The sequence below is a fragment of the Manis pentadactyla genome, chromosome 12 (genome assembly GCF_030020395.1).
Source record: "Manis pentadactyla isolate mManPen7 chromosome 12, mManPen7.hap1, whole genome shotgun sequence".
Classification (NCBI taxonomy): domain Eukaryota; kingdom Metazoa; phylum Chordata; class Mammalia; order Pholidota; family Manidae; genus Manis; species Manis pentadactyla.
Window position 1 is genome coordinate 5,603,581 of NC_080030.1, and position 19,430 is coordinate 5,623,010.

General features: G+C 54.9%; 1 protein-coding gene across 1 annotated transcript; it reads left to right on the plus strand.

The window, feature by feature from the left end:
* Positions 1 to 3,499: 3,499 nt before the first annotated feature.
* On the plus strand, positions 3,500 to 9,794 carry TICAM1 (TIR domain containing adaptor molecule 1). Its single transcript, XM_036883986.2, has 2 exons — positions 3,500 to 3,844; positions 7,218 to 9,794. Exon 2 carries the CDS (start codon positions 7,357 to 7,359, stop codon positions 9,487 to 9,489), a length of 2,133 nt encoding a protein of 710 aa, XP_036739881.2. The 5' UTR covers positions 3,500 to 3,844; positions 7,218 to 7,356; the 3' UTR covers positions 9,490 to 9,794.
* Positions 9,795 to 19,430: the final 9,636 nt, after the last annotated feature.

Consider the following 19,430-nt stretch of genomic DNA (forward strand, 5'->3'; position numbering starts at 1 on the left):
TAAAGGGAAGCCTCATTTAGAGTGGAGTCAGGAAGCCCTGAAGGGGGAACTCTCATGCGTGAATTTTGGGCAGGAGGAAGTTCACTTTGCCACCCCTGCTGGAGGAAGGCAGATTTTCTCCTGGCCCAGCAACAGCCCAGCCAGTGAGAAACTGCTGCAATTCGGCCAATGAGAAATCATAACCACTCTGAACTCTCCCTTTCCTCCAATAGGCTTTCATTCCAAGCAGCCCCTCCCAACTGCCTCCTTCTCTATAAACTAACAGTCCCCTCCTCTGTTCCTTCGCTCTTCCAGAGTAAACTTATTTTGCTGGTAAAAATTACTAGCTATTTTACTTTTAAGGTTAAAAGCCACCATATGGAGGAAACTCACAGGTTTGATGTTAAGTGAAAGAAGCCAGACAGAAAAGAATCTGTACTGTGGTTCCATTTGGATGAAGCAGGTGAAACTAAGCTATGATGAGAAAAATCTGACTGACGGTGGCCTAGTGGGTGATGAAGAAGGGGCACCCAGGGCTTCCTAGGGGTGGGAGTGATCTGGGGTTGGCTGCAGGAAGTGTGTACAGATACGAAAGTCCTCTGAGCTGTCCCTTTAAGATTTATATATAAGCTATCCTTCCATACAAATTAAGAAAGAGAAAGTAACATGGTTGTGATGGAGGAAATGAGCCCTTCTGCTCACTTCCGGGGGGTGGGGGGAGTGTCAACATGGAGCGCTGATTTGGGGAAGAGTCTGGCGGTATTCAGCCAGAGTGAGAATGTGTCTTCTCAACATCTGAGAGAAGACTCAGAAGTTCCCCTTCTCTGCAGCTACCCTAGAGAAACACTGTCAACTAAGTCACCTAATCCTTTTATCAACTCCAGGAGGCAGCTGCTCACATCCTCTCTGTGTCTCAAGGGGACATTGAGGCACAACTCAGGAGGCCCACCCTCAGCCCTACCTCACAGTGTAGGATTTGAACCAAGCACTTAGAATTCCCCCACACTGTTCATAACCACCACTTAATAAGGTAGTGATGCCTGTTTCGGGGGAATAGTGAAAGCAACCGGTATGTCCAATGATGGGGGACTCCATAAATTGTGATACAGCATGCATAGCAAGACCATAAGCCACTTAAAAACAGTGAGGTTGGGGCTACATATATTGGCTCAGAAAAAGGTGGGACATGTCAAAACCACCTATGTCCAGGGTCAGCAAACTATGGCCATTGTCTGGCCCTCTGCCTGATTTTATAAATAAATATTTTATTGGCACACAGTCATGCTCATTTATTGACCTATCACCTATGATTGATTTCGAGTTACCTTGGCAGTGTCAAGTCACTTGTAACATAGATGGTGGCCTGTAACACCAACAATATTTACTATCTGGTCCTTTACAGGAAAAAGTTTGCTGACTTCTGGCCAATGTAAACTAAAAGGCAAAACCAGGCTGAAGAATATTAAATATCACATGCATGGATACTTGCCTATGCACACAAAAGTGAAAACCTGAATAAATGGTCACCCAAATGGTGGCCCCCTACTTCCCAGAGCAAGAGGGAGAGCAACTGGATAGGAATGGGAACCTCAACTGGAATGTTTTCTTTCTTCCACTGAAGAAGGGAGGTGGGCAACCACACCTGTCTGCAGGCGTTCAGGTTTATCCACCTGGAAGCCAGGGTGCTCCAGCCATGTTACCTTCTCTGAGACTTAGTTTTCTCACCAACAAAATGGGCATGTTCAAGCCTGCCTGGAAGGCTTGTTTTAAGACAGGGATCAGATGACCACCAAACTGTGTTTGGGGTGGGGACAGGCACCCAATGAAGACACCAAAAACTGGTAATCGTGGATTGGAGGTGGCAAGGTAGAAAACAGGCATAGGAAGATGGATTCAATGCCCTCTCTGCCCCAGTTCCAGAGGCCCTGAAGTTAGATCCTACTTATTACTCCCTCCCTGATGTATTCCCAGAGCCTAAATGTGCCTGGTACACAGTAGGTGCTCAAAAAATGCCTTACTCACCAGAAGCAGGCACTAAGTAAGGTGCCCTGGTGGGGGGGATTTAGCATCCATTTAACTTTCATTTGCATTCTCTCCCATTAACCTTAAAGTGGACCCCTTGGGGAACTGATGATGGAATTCAGGGTGTCCATGAACTGTGGGGAAAAAAATTCATATCATTATTTCCACTGACTCTAACCAATATTGACCATTTCCTCAATTACGAGTGAAAGCAATAGGACTGTGACGTCGTCAGTAGAAAACCAGATATTTTCATATCAGATCGGTTTGTGGCAAAGGGTTCGAAATACATCTGACACCGGCACTATTGCAAAATCGCTGTGGTGACCAGATCTTGTTAATTAATGTGAGAAATAGAAAGGTATAGCCCTGAGCAGTTTATATTTTGGTATCGTTCTTTGTCAAAAGTGTAGTGTCTTACCAAAAAAAAAAAATTTATTGTGGTAAAATATACTTAACATAAAACTGATCTTTTAGCCATTTTTCAGTGTCCAGTTCAGTGACATTAAGTCCACTCACATTGTTGTGCAACCGTCCTCACCATCCATCGTCAGAACTTTCCACCTTCCCAAACTGACCCTCTGTGTCCCTGAAACACTAAGTGTCCACCCCCTCCCCCAGCCGCTGGCCCCACCATCTACTGTCTTTGTCTGGATGGGGCTCCTCTAGGGACCTCCTGGGAGGGGGATCAGATGGGATCTGTCCTTCTATGTCTGGCTTATGTCGCTGAGCACAGTGTCCTCAAGGTCCATTTACGCTGTATTGGGTGTCAGAATGTCCTTCCTTTTTAAGGCTGCATAAATACATTTTATTTATCCATTCATCCCTGGATGGGTCACTAAGTTGTTTATAAAAAAATATTTTAATTAATGTATTTCAACATAACAGACTTCCTTGTAACCTCCTGCATTTTGCTTTATGTATCTGCAAATGGTATTTTGAGAAAAGGAGCTGAGCTGGTCCGTACTGACAAAAGGGACTCAAAAGCATTAGGACTTTCCTAGGCCCTTCCTCCATTTAAATGAATGAATGAATGAATGAATGAATTAAATGAATAAATGAATAAAAATTACATTTTACCACTGTATTGGTATGAAGACGATTATAATAAAGTCTGCATTATATTCATTTTTTTTCTTTCTTATATTAAAAGAAATGAAAACATTTTCGCGGGTTCCTAAAAGTATGAGGGTACCACGTCTTACCTATGCGCAATTAAAATGCCGCCCAGGGTCCAGGACTCCCCCCTCAAAGGGTAGAACCCCCTATGAATTTAAAAACGACCTGGTTGCAGTTCCAAGATATGCCATCGCTTCCAGCCAGCCCCGTGTGTCCCCAAACCCCTCCAGGGTGGCCACCATTCCCCTCCGTCCTAATTTCGGGTAGCCCCATCCCCCCAAAAAATATCCAATCCCATTGTTCTATTTCTTAGAAAGCGTTTATTACTATTGCCCTTCACTGTTACTGTCGCGATGACCTGATTTTTTCATTCTGGTTCCTTTCTCACTTTCCCGCTAGACGGGGGCAAGAGTTTTGCCCCTCGGGTGCCCCGGCGTGCGCCCAGCGTCCCGCGCACCGACGTGCCCGGCCCCGGGAGCGGGGGGCGGGCGCCGCGGGGCGCCTCGGGGACTTCCCCGGCGCCGCCGGAACGCGTGACCTCAGCTCCCCGCCTCTCCCGCCGCCGGGACGCGGAAGGGGCGGGCGCCCCGGGGGTGGAGCCGCCTGCGCGCCCTGCGCTCCCGCCCTCCGCTGGCTGGCACCGCGGGCATCGCGGGCACCGCCGCCGGGCCGTTCCGCCGCAGGCCGCAGCCCCGAGGACTCGCCGGTCGCCCCGGGACGCCGGGTAGGTGGGGAAGGGGAGGCGCGAGGGCCGGCTGGGAGGGGGCGGCGTATGTGGCGGGGCGGCCCTGGGGCTCCTCGCCCGGGTTCCAGGCCAGCTGCCCCCCGCCAGCTCCTGGCGTCCCCGCGCAGCGTGTTCGGTTCCTGCTTCAACGCCCAGCTCCCCTCCCTCGTGGCCCACCCAGGGCCTCCCCAGACCCCCGACTCCTTCTCAACAACCCCCCCCCACCCGCCACCGATCTCTGCCCATCTCCCGGATTGCTCCCCAACATCCGGAATTCCAAACCCCCTGGATTCCTACCCAACACCGCAGATCCTCCCCAGATACCCCAGATTCCTACCCAGCACCCCAGATTCCTCCCCAACACCCCAAATCTTCACCAACACATCCAATCCCACTCCATTCCTCCCCCGTCTTTCTGATTTCCTCCCAAAGCTCGGAGCTTTCTGCCCGGGCCCTGTGAGCCTCTCCCAGCACGCCCCCCCCACTGCCCCCGCCCACAGGCCCTGAATACACTTTTTCCGGGGCTCCCGGGGGCGGAGAGCGCGCTTCCCTCTCCCCAGCCCCCATCACCTGAGGTCCGGGAGCCTTCTCAGCCCACAGTCAGGAGAATAAGCAAAAACTGATGGTCAAGGCGATGCTTGCCCAGTGAAGAGCAGACATCTCATAGCTGCCCCATTGGCCTGGCTTGGGGATTCCTCAGACCCACATATGGGAAGGGCATGCACATAGTTGGTGCTTAGTGACTAAGGCCAGGGGCCCTGGAGCCAGGCTGCCTGGCTTAAATCCCTGCCTCTTTTCCTTTCCACCTGTGTGACCCAGGGCAAGTCACTGTACCTCTCTGTGCCTCCCTTCCTCCTCTGAAAATGAGTAGTCAAAACAGTCCTAACTTACAGGGTTGTCCTGCGTTTGCACACTGCCTGGCACATAGTAGGTACTTGATAAACACTTCTATGAATGAATGACTGCCCCTTTGGCCTCCTACACAGTTTTCAGAGACAGTCTGGCTATGCCTGCCCTTCATGTCTCCCTGTAGCATTGCTTAATTAGCTAAAAGGAGTGAGTTGTACCCCTACTGTGTGCCAGGCCTGGTGGGAGCTGATCAGACTTACTGTCTTGCTGAAGGGGGAGGATTCAAGCAGGAAACACTTACTGAGTGCTTACCACGTGCCAGGTTCTGTCCATTCACTGATGATTATGTCAGTAAGTATTAGGCACCTGCTGTGTGCAGTCGCTGGAAATGCACCTCTGACCAAGACAGATGAACATCCCTGTTTTTCTGGTGCTTATGGGAAGAAGCAATGCATATTCAACTAAGGACACAGGTGAAATCAGTATAGTGTCAGGTAGTGAGAAATGGGAAGGAGGAACATAAAGCTGGGAGTGGGGGAAATGGGCTTCTGTTTTAAGCAAGGGTGGCCAGGGTTGACCTTGAGGAGGTGGCATTTGAGCTGAGACCTGAAGGAGGTGACAGGGCCACCATGCAGGCATCTGGAGAAAGGTGTAGGCTGAGGAAACAGCCTGTAGGAAGGTTCTGAGACAGGATGGAGTGTGGTGTGTGCAAGGGACAGTGGGTGGATCAGAGGGAGCAAGGGCCAGGGCGGGGATGGGGGCCGACAGGGAGGGTTTGAGCAAATGAGTCATGCTTAAAACGACCTTTGATTTCTCCCTCCTGACCCCAAACTGGTTTCTCCTGCATCTCCCTGTCTCAAGCCTTCAGGCCAAAGCCCAGGTGTCCTCCCTCCCTCCTCCTCGCCTCCCTCGCTGTCTCCAAATTATCCACAAATCCAACCATTGCCCTCCTTCCTAGAGGTCCAGCCCCCATCATTGCTGGCCTGAGTCAGTGGTCACCTCCATACTGGTGCCCCACTTCTGCCCTCACCCCTCATAGCCTGTGCTCCCCACAGTGGCCACCAGAGGGCGCCAGTAAGCCCCTGAGTCAGGTCCCCACCTCTGCCCACAGCCCTTCCCACCTTCCTCCAGTTCAAAGCCCAAGTCCTCCTCTGGGCCCACAGGGCCCTGCCCGAGCTACCCCTTTTCTCTCCCTGCCCTCCCCTGTCTCACTCTTCTCCAGCCACACAGGCCTTCTTGCTGTTCCTCCCACACCAGGCCTGGTCATGCCCCAGGGTCTTTGCACATGCTGTGCCCTCTTCCCTGCACTCATCATCTGAGGTGCTCCCTCTCCTCCTTCAGCTCACACGGCACGTCCTTCCAGAGGCCCCCCGTGATCTCCTGTCTCACCATCCCGCCCTAGGCCATTTTCTGCACACAGCAGTTTTCATTCTCTGCATTTACTATTGGTCCCCACAGCTGGACAGTGAGCTCTGTGAGGGCGGGGATATGCCCAGCCTGGTGTGCGCAGCACCTACAACAGTTCTTGGCACACAGTATGTGCTCAGTAAATACTGCCCACCTTAGGGAGAGACACTGGAAGCTGTTCAAGGATCAGAGAGAAGGCAAAGGGCATATTCCAGATGTGGTTTAAAATTATTTTTAAAAAAAGAGGAAGAGAAAAAAATGTCTGCCGAGGTCTATTGATTTATTCTTAGGCTTTATTCTGTCTTATATTGAGCTCTCTCGTGCTGGCTTTCCAAATGAGGCAACTGAGGCTGAGAAATGGGCCCCACATGCTGGCAGGTGGCAGAGCTGGGCCCCCACCCCTGTGGGTGTTTTTCTCCTACCAGGCACCCACTTTCCTGAGTGGGGAGGGAACATTGTCCTGGAGGCCGTGGAAGGTGGGGCAGGATGAAATCCGGGTTTCCGGAAGGTTGGGGTGGTAACCGGGCAAGGCAGATGGTAGGTGGGGAGATGGAGCAGAAAGATTGTGTGACGTCAGGTATCTGCCAGGAATGCAGGCAGCGGCGGTCCTGCCTCGCTGATTCTGAATCTGGCTGGCTGTCTCGTTTTCTACAACACCCACCCCAGGCCTTTCCTGGGGGGGGCCTCCTATTCCCATGCCTGCTGCCAGCAGGCAGTAGCCAGGCATGGAATGCCCATGGGGCACCCACCGTGTGCTCCTGCAGTTCTCCACATATGAACTCATTCGACCTACACCAACCTGCAAGGGCAGGGCTTGTCCTGCACCCATTTCACAGATGAGGAGACTGAGGCGCCAGGTGCAGGTGGCCCATCCAAGGTCACAGCCTGGAAGTGGTACAGCTGCGAGCTGAGCCCCAGGGACATGCTCCTGCATGCTGCCCTCTCTTTCCCTGGAGGTGACTCCTTTCAGCCAGCAGGGGTTGGCAAAGGTGACATAGCTGGCCCAAGGTCACCCGCTAGACTGTGGTGGGATTTGAAGGCAGGCAGGTGGGGGTGTCTGGGCTGCCTCCCAGAGCTGCCCCCTTTCTGGTGTAATGGGGTGTTTCCTGATTCCCAGGTCTGCTCCAGTAGCCCCCATGGTGCCTGGCATGGCGAGCAGGTAGGGGACGCTGGGCCTGCAGCGAGACGGGTGGTGTAGAACATGTCTCCACCACCCAGTTCTTCCCCTGCCGCCAGAGGCCGCACCCACCTGTCCCATGGCCTGCACGGGTCCGTCGCTTTCTGGCGCCTTCGACATCCTAGCTGCGGCAGGCCAGGACAAGCTCGTGTACCTTAAGCACAAACTGAAGGCCCTGCGCCCAGGCTGCCGGGGGGCTGACCTCCTGCACGCTATGGTGCTCCTGAGCCTGGGCCAGGAGACTGAGGCCAGGATCTCCCTGGAGGCCCTGAAGGGCGATGCCGCGGCCCGGTTTGTGGCCTGCCAGTGGGCTGGCATGGACAGCACTGAGGCCCCCGAGGGGCCTCCAGACTTGTCCTGGGCTGTCGCCCGGGTCTACCACCTGCTCACTGAGGAGAAGCTGTGCCCTGCCCCTCTGCGGGATGTGGCTTACCAGGCAGCCCTCCGTGCTTTCAGCTCCCGGGACGACCACCGGCTCAGGGAGCTCCAGGAGGAAGCCCAGGCCCGGTGTGGCTGGAGCATCACTGCGGACCCCGGGAGCTTCCGGCCCCTCCGCTCTGATTCGGGCTGCCTCCCGCCGTCTTTAGCGTCTCCCTCTGGGACCCGCAGCGTTCCAAGGCCCATTGAGCCCCTTTCGGGCTGGAGCAGAGGGTGTCCCCTGAGGTCCACTGGCAGCCCGGCCTCCCTGGACAGCAACTTGGAAATTAGCCAGTCACCCACCATGCCCCTTCTCAGCCGGCTCCGTGGCTCCCACGGGCCCAGCAGGCTGTGTGACAACCCCCCGGCCCGCCCGGTGCCCCAGCCTGCCCACATGGGCTTCCAGGAGCCGGAGGAGATGAGCTGGCCCCCGTCGGGGGACGCCACCAGCCCCCCATTGGAGGAGACTGCCAGCCCCTCCATGCTGACAAGCCCCCCAGCCCCCAGTCTTCCTGAGGTGGCCCCAGATGCAAGCCCTACTGCTGGGCCCTACCCCTCAGAGGGTCTAGACATCAACACTCAGCACCCGGTAGAGTGCCCAGACGTGCCCGCAGCCGCCCAGGCGCTCCCCTTGCCCTCCAGAAACACTTGCTCTGACGAGGACCAGACACCACTACAACCTCCCACAGAAGACCCTGCCTCCCCAATGGCCCAGCCGTGCCCAGCCACTCCCGCGGCCCAGAAGGCATGCCCTCCCTGTCCGTCTCCACTGACCCCTCCTTTGGGGCACCCTGCCTCCTCGGCCCCGGAGCCCCCTTCTCTGCAGCTGGAGTCAGGGGAGCAGAGGTTCTATAACTTCGTGATCCTGCACGCCAGGGCCGACGAGCACATTGCCCTGCGGGTCCGGGAGCGGCTCGAGGCCCTGGGCGTGCCCGATGGGGCCACTTTCTGCGAGGATTTCCAGGTGCCCGGGCGAGGCGAGCTTCGCTGCCTGCAGGATGCCATAGACCACTCGGCCTTCACCATCCTGCTGCTCACCGCCAGCTTCGACTGCCGCCTGAGCCTGCACCAGGTGAGCCAGTCGCTGATGAGCAGCCTCACGCGGCAGGGCGGCCAGGACTGCGTGGTCCCCTTCCTGCCCCTGGAGAGCTCGCTGGCCCAGCTCAGCCCCGACACATCCAGCCTGCTCACCGGCCTCGTGTGGCTGGATGAGCACTCGAAGGTCTTCGCCAGGAAGGTAGCCAATACCTTCAAACCCCAGAGGCTGCGGGCCCTCAAGGCCACCTGGAGGAGGGAACAGGGGGTCCGGGCCCTGCAGCAGCAGCGCCGGCACCTGGAGGGCGAGCGGCGGCAGGCAGTAGCGTGGAGCGCTGCATACTCCGCCTATGTCCAGAGCTACCAGAGCTACCTGGCCTTGCAGACACAGATGGAGAACCTCCAGCTAGCTTTCGGGAGCCACGTGCCATTTCCGGCTCAGGTGCATTATGGGGGCCAGGAGCCCCAGGGAGCCCCACCACCCTTTCCCACCTGGCCGAGCAATCAGCCGCCACCTCCGAATCCATGGCTTCCTGGCACACCCCCACCAGCCTTCCCGCAGCCCCCAGCAGTCCCGCAGGCCCCCACCTTCCCGCAGGCCTCACCTGTGTCCCCTCGGAGTCCTGGTCTGCAACCCCTCATTATCCAACATGCACAAATGGTGCAGCTGGGCCTCAACAACCACATGTGGAACCAGAGGGGGACACAGGTGCCCGAAGACAATACCCGGGAAGCCGAACAGCCTAGTGACCGGGCCTGATGACTTGGACCTTTTCTCCTCCTTTGCCCTGGGACCTTGGATAATCCCAAGCCCCCCCACGCCCATTTCTAGGGGTGAGACAGAGGAACGGGGTCATTTGCTACTTTCAGGACATTGCTGGGGAGACCTTCATCTCTCAGGATATAATGCAAAATGGGCTGCCATGACCGTCCGGCCCGCAGGGTGGCCGGAATTGGAGGTGACATTTTCAAGTTCTTTCTCCCTGGATAGTGGTCTGCTGGTCTGAGTGGGCTGGGGGTATTATTGGTCAGTGTTTAATTATAGTGAATATTTATTGAATGCTTCTCCAGCACCATTATCCTCTGGGGGACTTCTGCTCTGCTCTCTGTTAAGACAAATAATGTGACTACTGTTCCCAAAAAACAAGTACCAGAAGGGAGAAGTGGATTTTCCCTTGAAGAGAATGAATAAGAAGTTGTGCCTTTGCTCTCATTTCATTGGTCAGAACATAGTCACGTGGACCCCGGCTGTAAGGAAGTCTGGGAAATGTAGTCTCGACGGGCCACCCACTTCCGTGAAAGTCTTGGTTCGAATACTACAGCAGGTGGAGACAAAAGACACTAGGGGGCCTTTAGCAGTTCATAATGCAGCCCTCTTTGTGGGGAGGATGGTATATGCCTTGGTGCCTCCACCAAGACTGGGCTTAGATCCCACTGTGTGACCTTGCACAAGTGCCTTTACCTCTCTGAGCCTCTGCTGTCTCACCTGAGAAGTGGGTTTATGGTGCCAAGGGGTCGAGGTGGCAGCAGATGGTGCACAAGAACACTGAAATGCCAGGGATAGTGTGAGTGCTCATTCACTGTGCATGCCTGGCCTACAGGGGATTCGTCTTTTTCAGAGTCACAGACCTTTTGAGAATAAGAATGGAATTCACATTGGTTGAGCACTTGCCATTGATCAATTCTGGAGGCTTTAAATAGTTAAATGTATATTCATCACAAAAAAGGACCTCCCCCCCCAGTAGCAACTTCTATTGTTGGGCCCCTTTTAGAGATGAGGAAAACTGAGGCCCCCAGGACGTGCATTCCGGTCCCCAAAGTCACACAGATCAGAGGTGGGGAGATCACAACTGAAGAAGCGGAACTTCCAAGGGAGAGAAGGACAGAGGGGCCAGGAAGGGCGAGTTTGAGCCAGCTGAGACAGGAAGCCGCGGGCCCCTCCTGTCCACACATCTGACCCCAGCAGTAACTCTGCACGCCCTTTCCTCCATTGCTCGTGGGCCGTGAAGGGTGAGCCTGGTGTGAGTCACCCAGGCAGTCCTATGCCACTTGTTGGCTGCTGACTCAGACTCATCAGGGCTCTGCTCCCCAGCTCCCATGGGTGCTGGAATGAAACATGGGGCAGAAAGCCTGAGATTGGATCCCAGGGTGGAGGGGTGGAGATAGAGGGTTCCTGAGCATCGAGGCACGAGCCAGCTGCAAATAACTGGGTAGTTGCAACCAACAGGCCATTTCTTTATTTGACCCAACATTTTTTGAGCCTCTTCTGCGTGCCAGGATTGTCCCTGGCACTGGGGTGCAGTGGAAGCAAAGACAGACATGATCTTAGAGGTGGAGGGGAGGGAGCCATGAAAGAGCCATCAGAAAAGGAAGCAAGATAATTTCTTGGGAAGAAAGCAAGAGGGTGAGGTGACGGGCGTGTCTCAGGAGGGAGAACTTTGGTCCAAGTGGCCAGGGAGGGCCTGAGAAGGTGGAGATAGAGCCAAGACCTGGAGGAAGAGAAGGAACTAGCCATGATGGGAAGAGCTTGGAGGAGGTGGGGTTCTTCTGGGTGGAGGGCACCACCCATGCAAAGGTCCTGGGGCAGCACCATGACTGGCAGGTGGGAGGAACAATGAGGAAGCCCATGTGGCTGAAGCAGAGTGAGAGAGACTCAGGGAGAGGATGGGGAAGTTCGGGCAGGGCTTTGTGGCCTGGGAGGACTTGGGTTTTTACCCCCAGGGACCTAAAAACACCTGGAGGGAGGGCTGTGGGCACAAGAGGGCAGGAACTGACTTGGTGCTCACAGGCACCCTCTAGTGCCTGCTGTGGGGAGGATGCTGTGGGGTGACGGTGGAAGCCTGGGACCAGAGGAGAGGCCGCTGAGCTGGTCCTGGAGGGGATGACGGAGTCTGGGCCCAGGTGGAGGCAGACGAGGGAGGGAAAGTGGGCACATTCAGAACATGAGCCCCTATTTCATCTCTGAGACACTGTGAGATGGAGCAAGTCACAGCCCTTTCCTGGGCCTCATCTTTCCCACCTGTACAATGACCCTAGTGACCTCAGGTTCTGGAACTCTGACACTCGCATATCCCTGGTTCACCCCAGCACATTGAAAAGATGATCATAGGCCTTCCAGGCCAAGGAGCTTATTTCATCCTCCTATGAGCCCAGGAGTTAGAAACTATCACTGTCCCTAACTTGCAAATGAGGAAACGGAGGCTCAGAGAGGTGAAGTCACTCAAGTAACAAGAGAAGGAGCCAGGTACCTTTACTGGATTCTAACCCATATGCAGACTGTGCAGCCTGTTAATTCATCGCCTCTATTCTTTTTATTCTGTGAACCGTTCTTGTTCATGGTGTTAGTTGTTAGTTCACGATTTCTCCGCCATACCCTGCTCACCCTGAAAGGACCGGGGGCAGACCTCAGTCGCCACTGTGTTTTCAGAATCCAGCCCAGGGCATGGCACACAATAACCGCTCAGTCAATGAATCCTTTTGATGAACAACTATTGAACACCTACTGTGTGCGGGCCTGAGCTGAGTGTATTTCCCACCCCACCCCCACGGAGTTCAGTGGGCAGTGAGGATGTAGATTCATCCATCCTTTTGTCTAGCCAACATGAATGGAGCTCCTGCGTCGGCCTTGTGGACACAGACACGGCTGAGTGGGCGCCCTCCTGAGGTGACCCAAGACAACCCCATTCTGTCCGCCCAGGGCTCACGTTCCAGTGCCCGAGGCAAACACAATTACAGGGTGACCAGGCTCGTGATGGAGAAGTTAGGGGCGCAGAGGCCCAAAGGGGAACTTTGACCAGCCTGGGGAGATTAAGAGAAGCTTCTGGAAAGGGGAAGTAAACTGAGACCTGAAGCATATGTCAGAATGAGCCACGGTCTGGGAAGTGTTCCGGAAGGTGGGCACCCCATGGGCAAACGCTTGGAAGGCAGACCACCTACGATACGGCAACTCCAGGAGGGGCTGCAATTCCTGCGGTCCCAGCGCCCCCTGGTGGCCACGGGCAGCTCCTAGGCAGCCGGCCCCAGCGGGGCGTGAGGTTTGGGGAAGGTCCTTCTTCCCTCTTAAGTCAAACAGCCTTAAAAAAAAATAAGGGGGAACTTTTTGGAAAATTCCCCCTCTTTAAAAACTGTGAAATTTGAATAAATAACATGATTTATTTTTGAGGTCAGTAGCCTTGTCCCTGCTTGGAATGATGTCTCTCTGAGGTGGTGAGATCTTTTAAAAATGTTCTCCCGTTCTCTGGACTCAGAGAGAGTGGTGCTTGGCCTAGCGTCACACAGCACATTCACTGCTACCACTTGGCCTGGGCGCTGCATTTCAGCCTCGAAAATGTGTGTGTCCAGCACAGACTGGTTATCCCACTGCCTGGTGAGGCACAGTAGAAGTGAGACACCACTATCACCCACTCCCACTGCCCTGGCCTCCCTCAAAACCACATAAACACATAACTGACGGATGTGCACTTAAAATTATTTTCTGATCAGGTGCATTCTCATGGTTCAAAATCAAAAAACACCAAACATGAATGGAGTAAAGTTGCCCTCCCTCCCCTATTCCCAGCCACCCAGGGACACCAGTGTGACTAATCTGTACCCCATCTCGAGCTGTCCACGGTCTGTTCTCCCTGTCACCACCAGAGGGAGCCCTTGAGTACCCGAGTCAGGTCTCCCCATCCTCTCCACAGCCCTCCAGGCTCCCACCTCCCTTGAGGTCAAAGTCCAAATCGTTCCCTTGGCCCCCAAGGCCCTGAGCTATATGCCCCATTCCCTTCCTACCCTCCCTAACTCTTGCTCACTCTGTGCCAGCCACACGGGCCTCAGCACACCAGGAGAGGTCCTGCCCCAGGACCTTCGCACAAGCTGTTCCCTCTGCTTAGACTGCCCCTCTCCAGATACCTACACAGCTTCCTCTTCACCTCTTTCAAATTTTTGCTCAAATGTCACCCTTTCAATGGAGGCTTCTCTGAGCATCCCATTTAAAGTTAATTTGCAGTCACACCCACCAGACCCCCCTGACCCTGCTCTGTCTTTCCATAATGCTCTTTTGGACAAAATAAGTCACTTATTCATTGTACACACTGTTTATTATCTGCGCGGCCCATGAGGGCAAGAGTTGTGTCTGTTGATTTCACTGCTGGACCGCGGTGCCTGGCACACAGCAGGCACTCAACAAACGAATTTGAATGAATGCTCAAGTCTTTTTAGCTGTTCAATCTCGATTCATGTTCCCTTCCTGCTTTCTGGACTGCCCTGTTCATTCATTCTGTCGCCCATGAATTAATTCGTTGAACAGTGTGTATTAAGCACCTGCTGTATGCCAGGAATGGGTTTAGATTTCGCAGACACGGTGTTGACTAAAGCAGACCCTGTTCCTGCCCTCACCGGGGTTTGCAGCTCCGTGGGGTAGACAGACACGCGACTAGTGGTTGCAACCAGGGTGGTCCTGGGTGTGATAGGGGATGCAGAGGGTGCTGACCCCAGGGAGGGTCCTGGGAGGCTTTCTGGAGGGTGCACTCCAGGCAGAGGGTACAGTTCAGGCAAAGACCCCGTGGTGGGAGGGAGCTTGGTGCTTCTGAGGGACGGAAAAGAGCCAAAGAGGCCGACCTAGGCAGGGGATCTGTGTCCCCTGCCCCGCCCGGAGTACAGGTTGTGGCGTGTATTTGCCAGGACCCGAAAGGTGCTGCGGTGGGCATTCTGCGCCACTAGGGGGCGTCGTCGGATAGCAGTTCCCGTTTGTCCCGCTGCGTGGGGCTGGGACCCCCAAAAAGTGCCAAATTCCAGGCCGTGCCAGCAGCCCCCTCTCCAGCTTACAGCCTCTGTAAATAACAGTAACAGCCGTATTAAATCTCCCTATCAACTGGGTCTCTGGAAAGCGCCCAGTCCTATGCTGTTGGGGACCAGAGCCCAGGGGGCAGACACCTGTCTCAGGCCACAGAGCAAGTTCCACCCCTGCGTGGCCCACACAGCGCTTCCTCCCAGCCCCCAGTTCCCCTGTGGCGGGGGGCGGGGGAGATCTTTTATTTTCAGCCTGGTCAGTGTTCACAGCCTTTTTATAGCCCTGGGAGGCACCCGGGGTTTCCAATTTCAAAGGCAAGTTTTTTTTTAATGTCCTCTTCCCTAGAGGAGCTGCTGGACCTCTCAGGGGGGCTGGACCCAATCTCCTGCCTTCCCTGAATATCCCCTGGGGTCCTTCAGACTCCATGCCGGTCTCCATTCTCTGTGGGCACGTGGGCACCAGAGACTGGCAGGCTGGGGGTGGCACAGGGCCTGGCCCCGTCCCCTGCTGGATCTGAGCCCCCTTTTGCCTTACTGGCCCTGCCGCTCTCAGGCACCCTCCCGCGGACTCCCAAACTTCCCTGTCTGCCATCCTCAGCGTCTTTGCCAGCCACCTGCCCTCTTAAATTTATTTCCTATTCCTTGTGTCACTGAGTATTTCCCCTTAAACAGGCTTTTTAAAATCAACTCGGTTTTTTTCTTTCCTGGAACTAGAGAGAGTGGTGATGGTCACACCACCTTGCAGCAATATTATAAACCCCTGAACTGCACACTTGAAAATGGTGTTTTATCTCATAAAAAAAAAAAAAAAAAAAAAAAAAACTAAAAATACAAACTCGTTTTTATTTTTAAACTTGGGTCACTTTCAGTATTAATGTCTGTGAACTCACGTTTGTTCCCTAAGACACATTCAAATAAATACTGAACTGTTCGTTCATCCACGTATTATAATCGAGTGTGCAGACAGTAAGCGCCCTGTGATCAGCACAGCTGTATTATGCACTTACTGTGTACCGGGGCATTTTCGTGGACAAACTCCCTTCACCCTTTGAGCAGTGCTGGGAAACAGCTGCTACCACTTGCCCCATTTTACTGATGAGGAAGCTGAGGACCAGGGAGCGGGGCCATGTTCCCAAGGTCACCTCTGTCCTAGCCGCCCCCCACCCCCACTGCACAAAGGACAGCTTGTGCTTCAGATGAGGAAACTGGATTCAGTCAGACTGACGGCAGGCTGCTCCAGGAGGGCTGAATCCAGACCACCCCTCCAACTGGACATTTCGCTCAATTTCATTGAACTTTTAACAGAAACCGGCTTTTGGTTTCATTGATTTTCCTCTACAGTTTGTCTATTTCATTGATTTCCACTCTTTTCTTCTTTCCTTTTTTCCATTTTCTTTGAGTTTAATTTGTCCTTATTTTTCTATCTTCCCGAGGTGAAACTTTGCTTCAGGGGTTGGCAAACATCTTTAAAAGGCAAAACAGTAAAGATCTTAGGCACTGCGGCCAGGGTCTGTTGCAATTATGCTGCTGCCATTAGGGCATGAAAGCAGCCACAGGGAGGGTGTCAACACATGGCTGTGTCAATAAAACTTTAGTTACAAAAACAAGGCAGCGTTGGGCCCACAGGCTGTAGTTTTTGGACTCTGGCTTTAGGTCATTGATTTTCTATTTCACTTCTTTTCTAGCGTAAACTTAAGGCTACGCATTTCTCTCCACGCACTGATTTAGCTGCACTCCATCTTCATACATTGTGTGGTGGGCTCAAAGTATTTCCTAGTTTTCTTCGTGGCTTCTATTGGGTGCAGCTGGGTCACAGCTGTCTGCCTGCCTCCTCCCCCGTGTTACCGGCCAGCCGCACGCGCACCCGAGCTTGAGGCCCTTTGCAAGTCCACCCTAAGCTGCTTCAGCATCTCCAAGGCCTGCCTTCCTTGGGGCTGAAAGCCGCCTATTCATCAACAAATGGAATTGCCTACACGTGCCAGACAATTTCCTGGACACCAGGTATCCGGCAGTGACCTAGGCAGCTATAGCGGGGCTCCCGGGAGGCCCTGGCCACCGAGTCCGGAGCGCCGCGCGGTGTCTCTCCAGCGCATTAAAGGCCCCACCACCCGTCCCACTGCGGGCTCTGGCCGAAAACCAAGGAGTCCCCTGACTCCTCTCGTTCCGCACAACATCAGGCCTTGGCAGCCCTACTCCAAGCAGAGCTGAAGTCCGTCCTCCTCCCCAGCTCTGCCCCCACGGCCCACCTTCCCCGGGTCTCCCCGGCCCACCCAGCCCTCCAAGCTAACACTGGGTCACCTCTCCCCGCAGCTTCAAGCTGCTGTCTGCCTGTCACCCTGAGGAGGCCCAAACTGCCCCAGGCCGCACACAGCCAGCCCGCGCCCCCAGCTGCCCCCGCTCACCCCCATCCGGCTACAGGGGCCTCCCCCATCTTCCGGGAATGAGCCGGGAGTTCATTTACTCATTCAACAAGGACTTAGTGAACTGCTGCATGTCAGACCCTCTTGGAGACGCTGTGAACACAAGAACAAGCTGGTGGGGCCGACATTCCAGGGGCTACGGTGTTAAGGGTTAAAGGGGGACATGGTGGAGGTCGGCTGGGCCTGTGCTTTCCATGATCCAGGAGGCCTTCACGGAGGAGGTGCCAATTGTTCAGGATCACTGCTTGATGGCTTTTTAATAGAGGACATTAGGGCACAGCAGAGGGAGAGGCTTATTGGGGAATTCCCATATGTCCTGCTCAACACTGAGGTTCAATGTCTCCTCCGTGAGGACACAGGTGCCGGGGTCAGTGGAAGGGACATTTCTTCCCCTCCCTGCAAGTGGGCTGGTGCCGCCCGCACCTGGGCTGGGTCTTGCCCAACACATGCTGTGGCAGCCCCTCGGTGGAACCACCCTTTGCCCAGCCTAACCGGATCCTGGGCAGGAATCCACGCCTACCCAACCCTTCTCCAGGGACAGAGGATCAGTGCCGTGCAGTGCCGGCCCCGAGCAGCGGTCCCCGGGCTGGCCACCTCCTTTCCAGCCTGGGAGGTGACTCAAGCCATGCTATCTTTAACCTGGGGCTGGGAGGCTCTGCTCCCCACTTTGTAAACACTGCTCAGATGACGGTCCTGGAATCCCACGGGGGTGGCAGGCCCCACGTGTGGACAAGCCAATGGCCTGCTCCATGGCCCCTGTTGCTGCCCACAAGTCTGAGAACCGGGGTTCCCAGAGGCGAGACACTCACCCACTCATTTGCTCCCCAACACATGGGTGCTGAGGTCACAGCAGGGACCCAGACCCTCCCAGGGCCCTGGAAGGGCTGAGAAAAGCATTAACCAATAGCCAATAAAATCAGCAGAACTTCAGGCTCGGATTCCAATTCTGTGGGGGCAGGAAGCAGGGTGGTCGGTAAGAGTGTGAGTAGGGGTGGCGGCTCCCACGGGGCGGGGGCTGCATACTCTCTGACACTCTCAAACTTGGGTTTCAGCCTTGACCCGACGGTTCCTAGCTGGGCGGGCTTGGGGAACCCCTTCCCTCTTTGGGTAAGAATGTGGGTATCAACCTGGCTGTGCACCTTGGGCAGAGGACTTGGCCTCTCTGAGCTTATTTATTCTTCACTGATAGATGGCAGGTGGTAATTCCATCATCGTGGAGGGCTTTTTTGCTGTCCTCCATGGCACTGGGTCCATTTTACAGCAACTCCAATTTCACTTAGAAAACACACTCCTCGTACCCCCCACAAGATGACCCAGGTTGAGCCAATCAGCACCACTGCCGGGCTACTGTGATTGGTCCAATCCATGTGAACCCCAAGGATATGGGTGCAGAGATGCCTTCTATTTGCTGGAGGCCATGAGTTCCCTCCAAGGAACCAGGTTATTTGAACAGTTTTGAGCAGCTGGGTCATCCCTCACCTGAAACCTGCTGAGCCTCAGATGTTCATCACTAAACAAACAGAAAAGGTGGCCATCATCAGAAAGTCTGGGGCTAAAGTCCTAATTCTCAGCCCTGGGCCTGTGTAAAGAAAGCATTTGGCACAGATGTTTTCCCTTTTGGCGAATCTGGTAACACCATAACAGCTTGTTTCCTCCACTTGCAAAACAGAAGTAGCGCCTGCTTTACACGGCTGCTGTGAGCAGTGAACGAGGCAGCCCACTTAAGCACACGGAATGGCACCCAGCATACAGCCAGGGCTCAATTAATGCTCTCCCCAATGTTCCGTGTCTCTTGGGAGGCTGCTGAGAGCACCTGCTGATTCAAAACCCACTCGTTCAAGAAAACAAGGACATCCGTGCCAAAGCCGAGTGGGCATCAGCTGGTAGGAGCTGCTGGGCCCCCGGTGAGACCAGGAGACAGAAGCCCTCGGATCGTACACAGTCCTGGCGGCAAGAGGTCCGCAGGGCACTGCCTTCCCCCCGGCCCGGGGAGAACCCAGGAGGCAACGCGCTTCGGGCACAGCTGGTGCGGGCCCGGCCCCTGGGGGTGTGGGACATGCCCGGGGCACAGCAGGCTGCCGAGGATGCTCTGTGAGCCACCCGCTGGGGCCGTGCTTTCGGGTAGGGGTCTCACTGTGCTGATGTGGAGAAACCCAGAATTTCACAGGTGAGATGGCACAGAAAGGAAAAAGGGGGGGCTTGAACCAGCTCCGGGAAACCCCCAAGTTCCCAGACAGACCTGTTGGGCTACAGCGTTCCATCGGCACCAGCGCCAGGCCTGCCCAAAGCGCCACCGGGTTAGGCGGCGTCCCTGTGAACTAGCCGGTCTCCAGCTGAAACCTGACGCACGGGCCCACCTCCTGCCGGGCCGAGGGCTCCTTCCCGGGGCCCACCGGACTCCCCCCGCGGCAGCCTCCTCCTGCCTTCTCCCTGCTGCCCCGGCAAGGAGCTGTGGGGGGATCTCTTCAAATGTCGGCTCTCTGTTGACTTAAACATCAGCGCCCAGACG

Bases quoted from the DNA above. Each gene is read 5' to 3' on its own strand.
- TICAM1 (XM_036883986.2), top strand. From the start codon at position 7,357: ATGGCCTGCACGGGTCCGTCGCTTTCTGGCGCCTTCGACATCCTAGCT.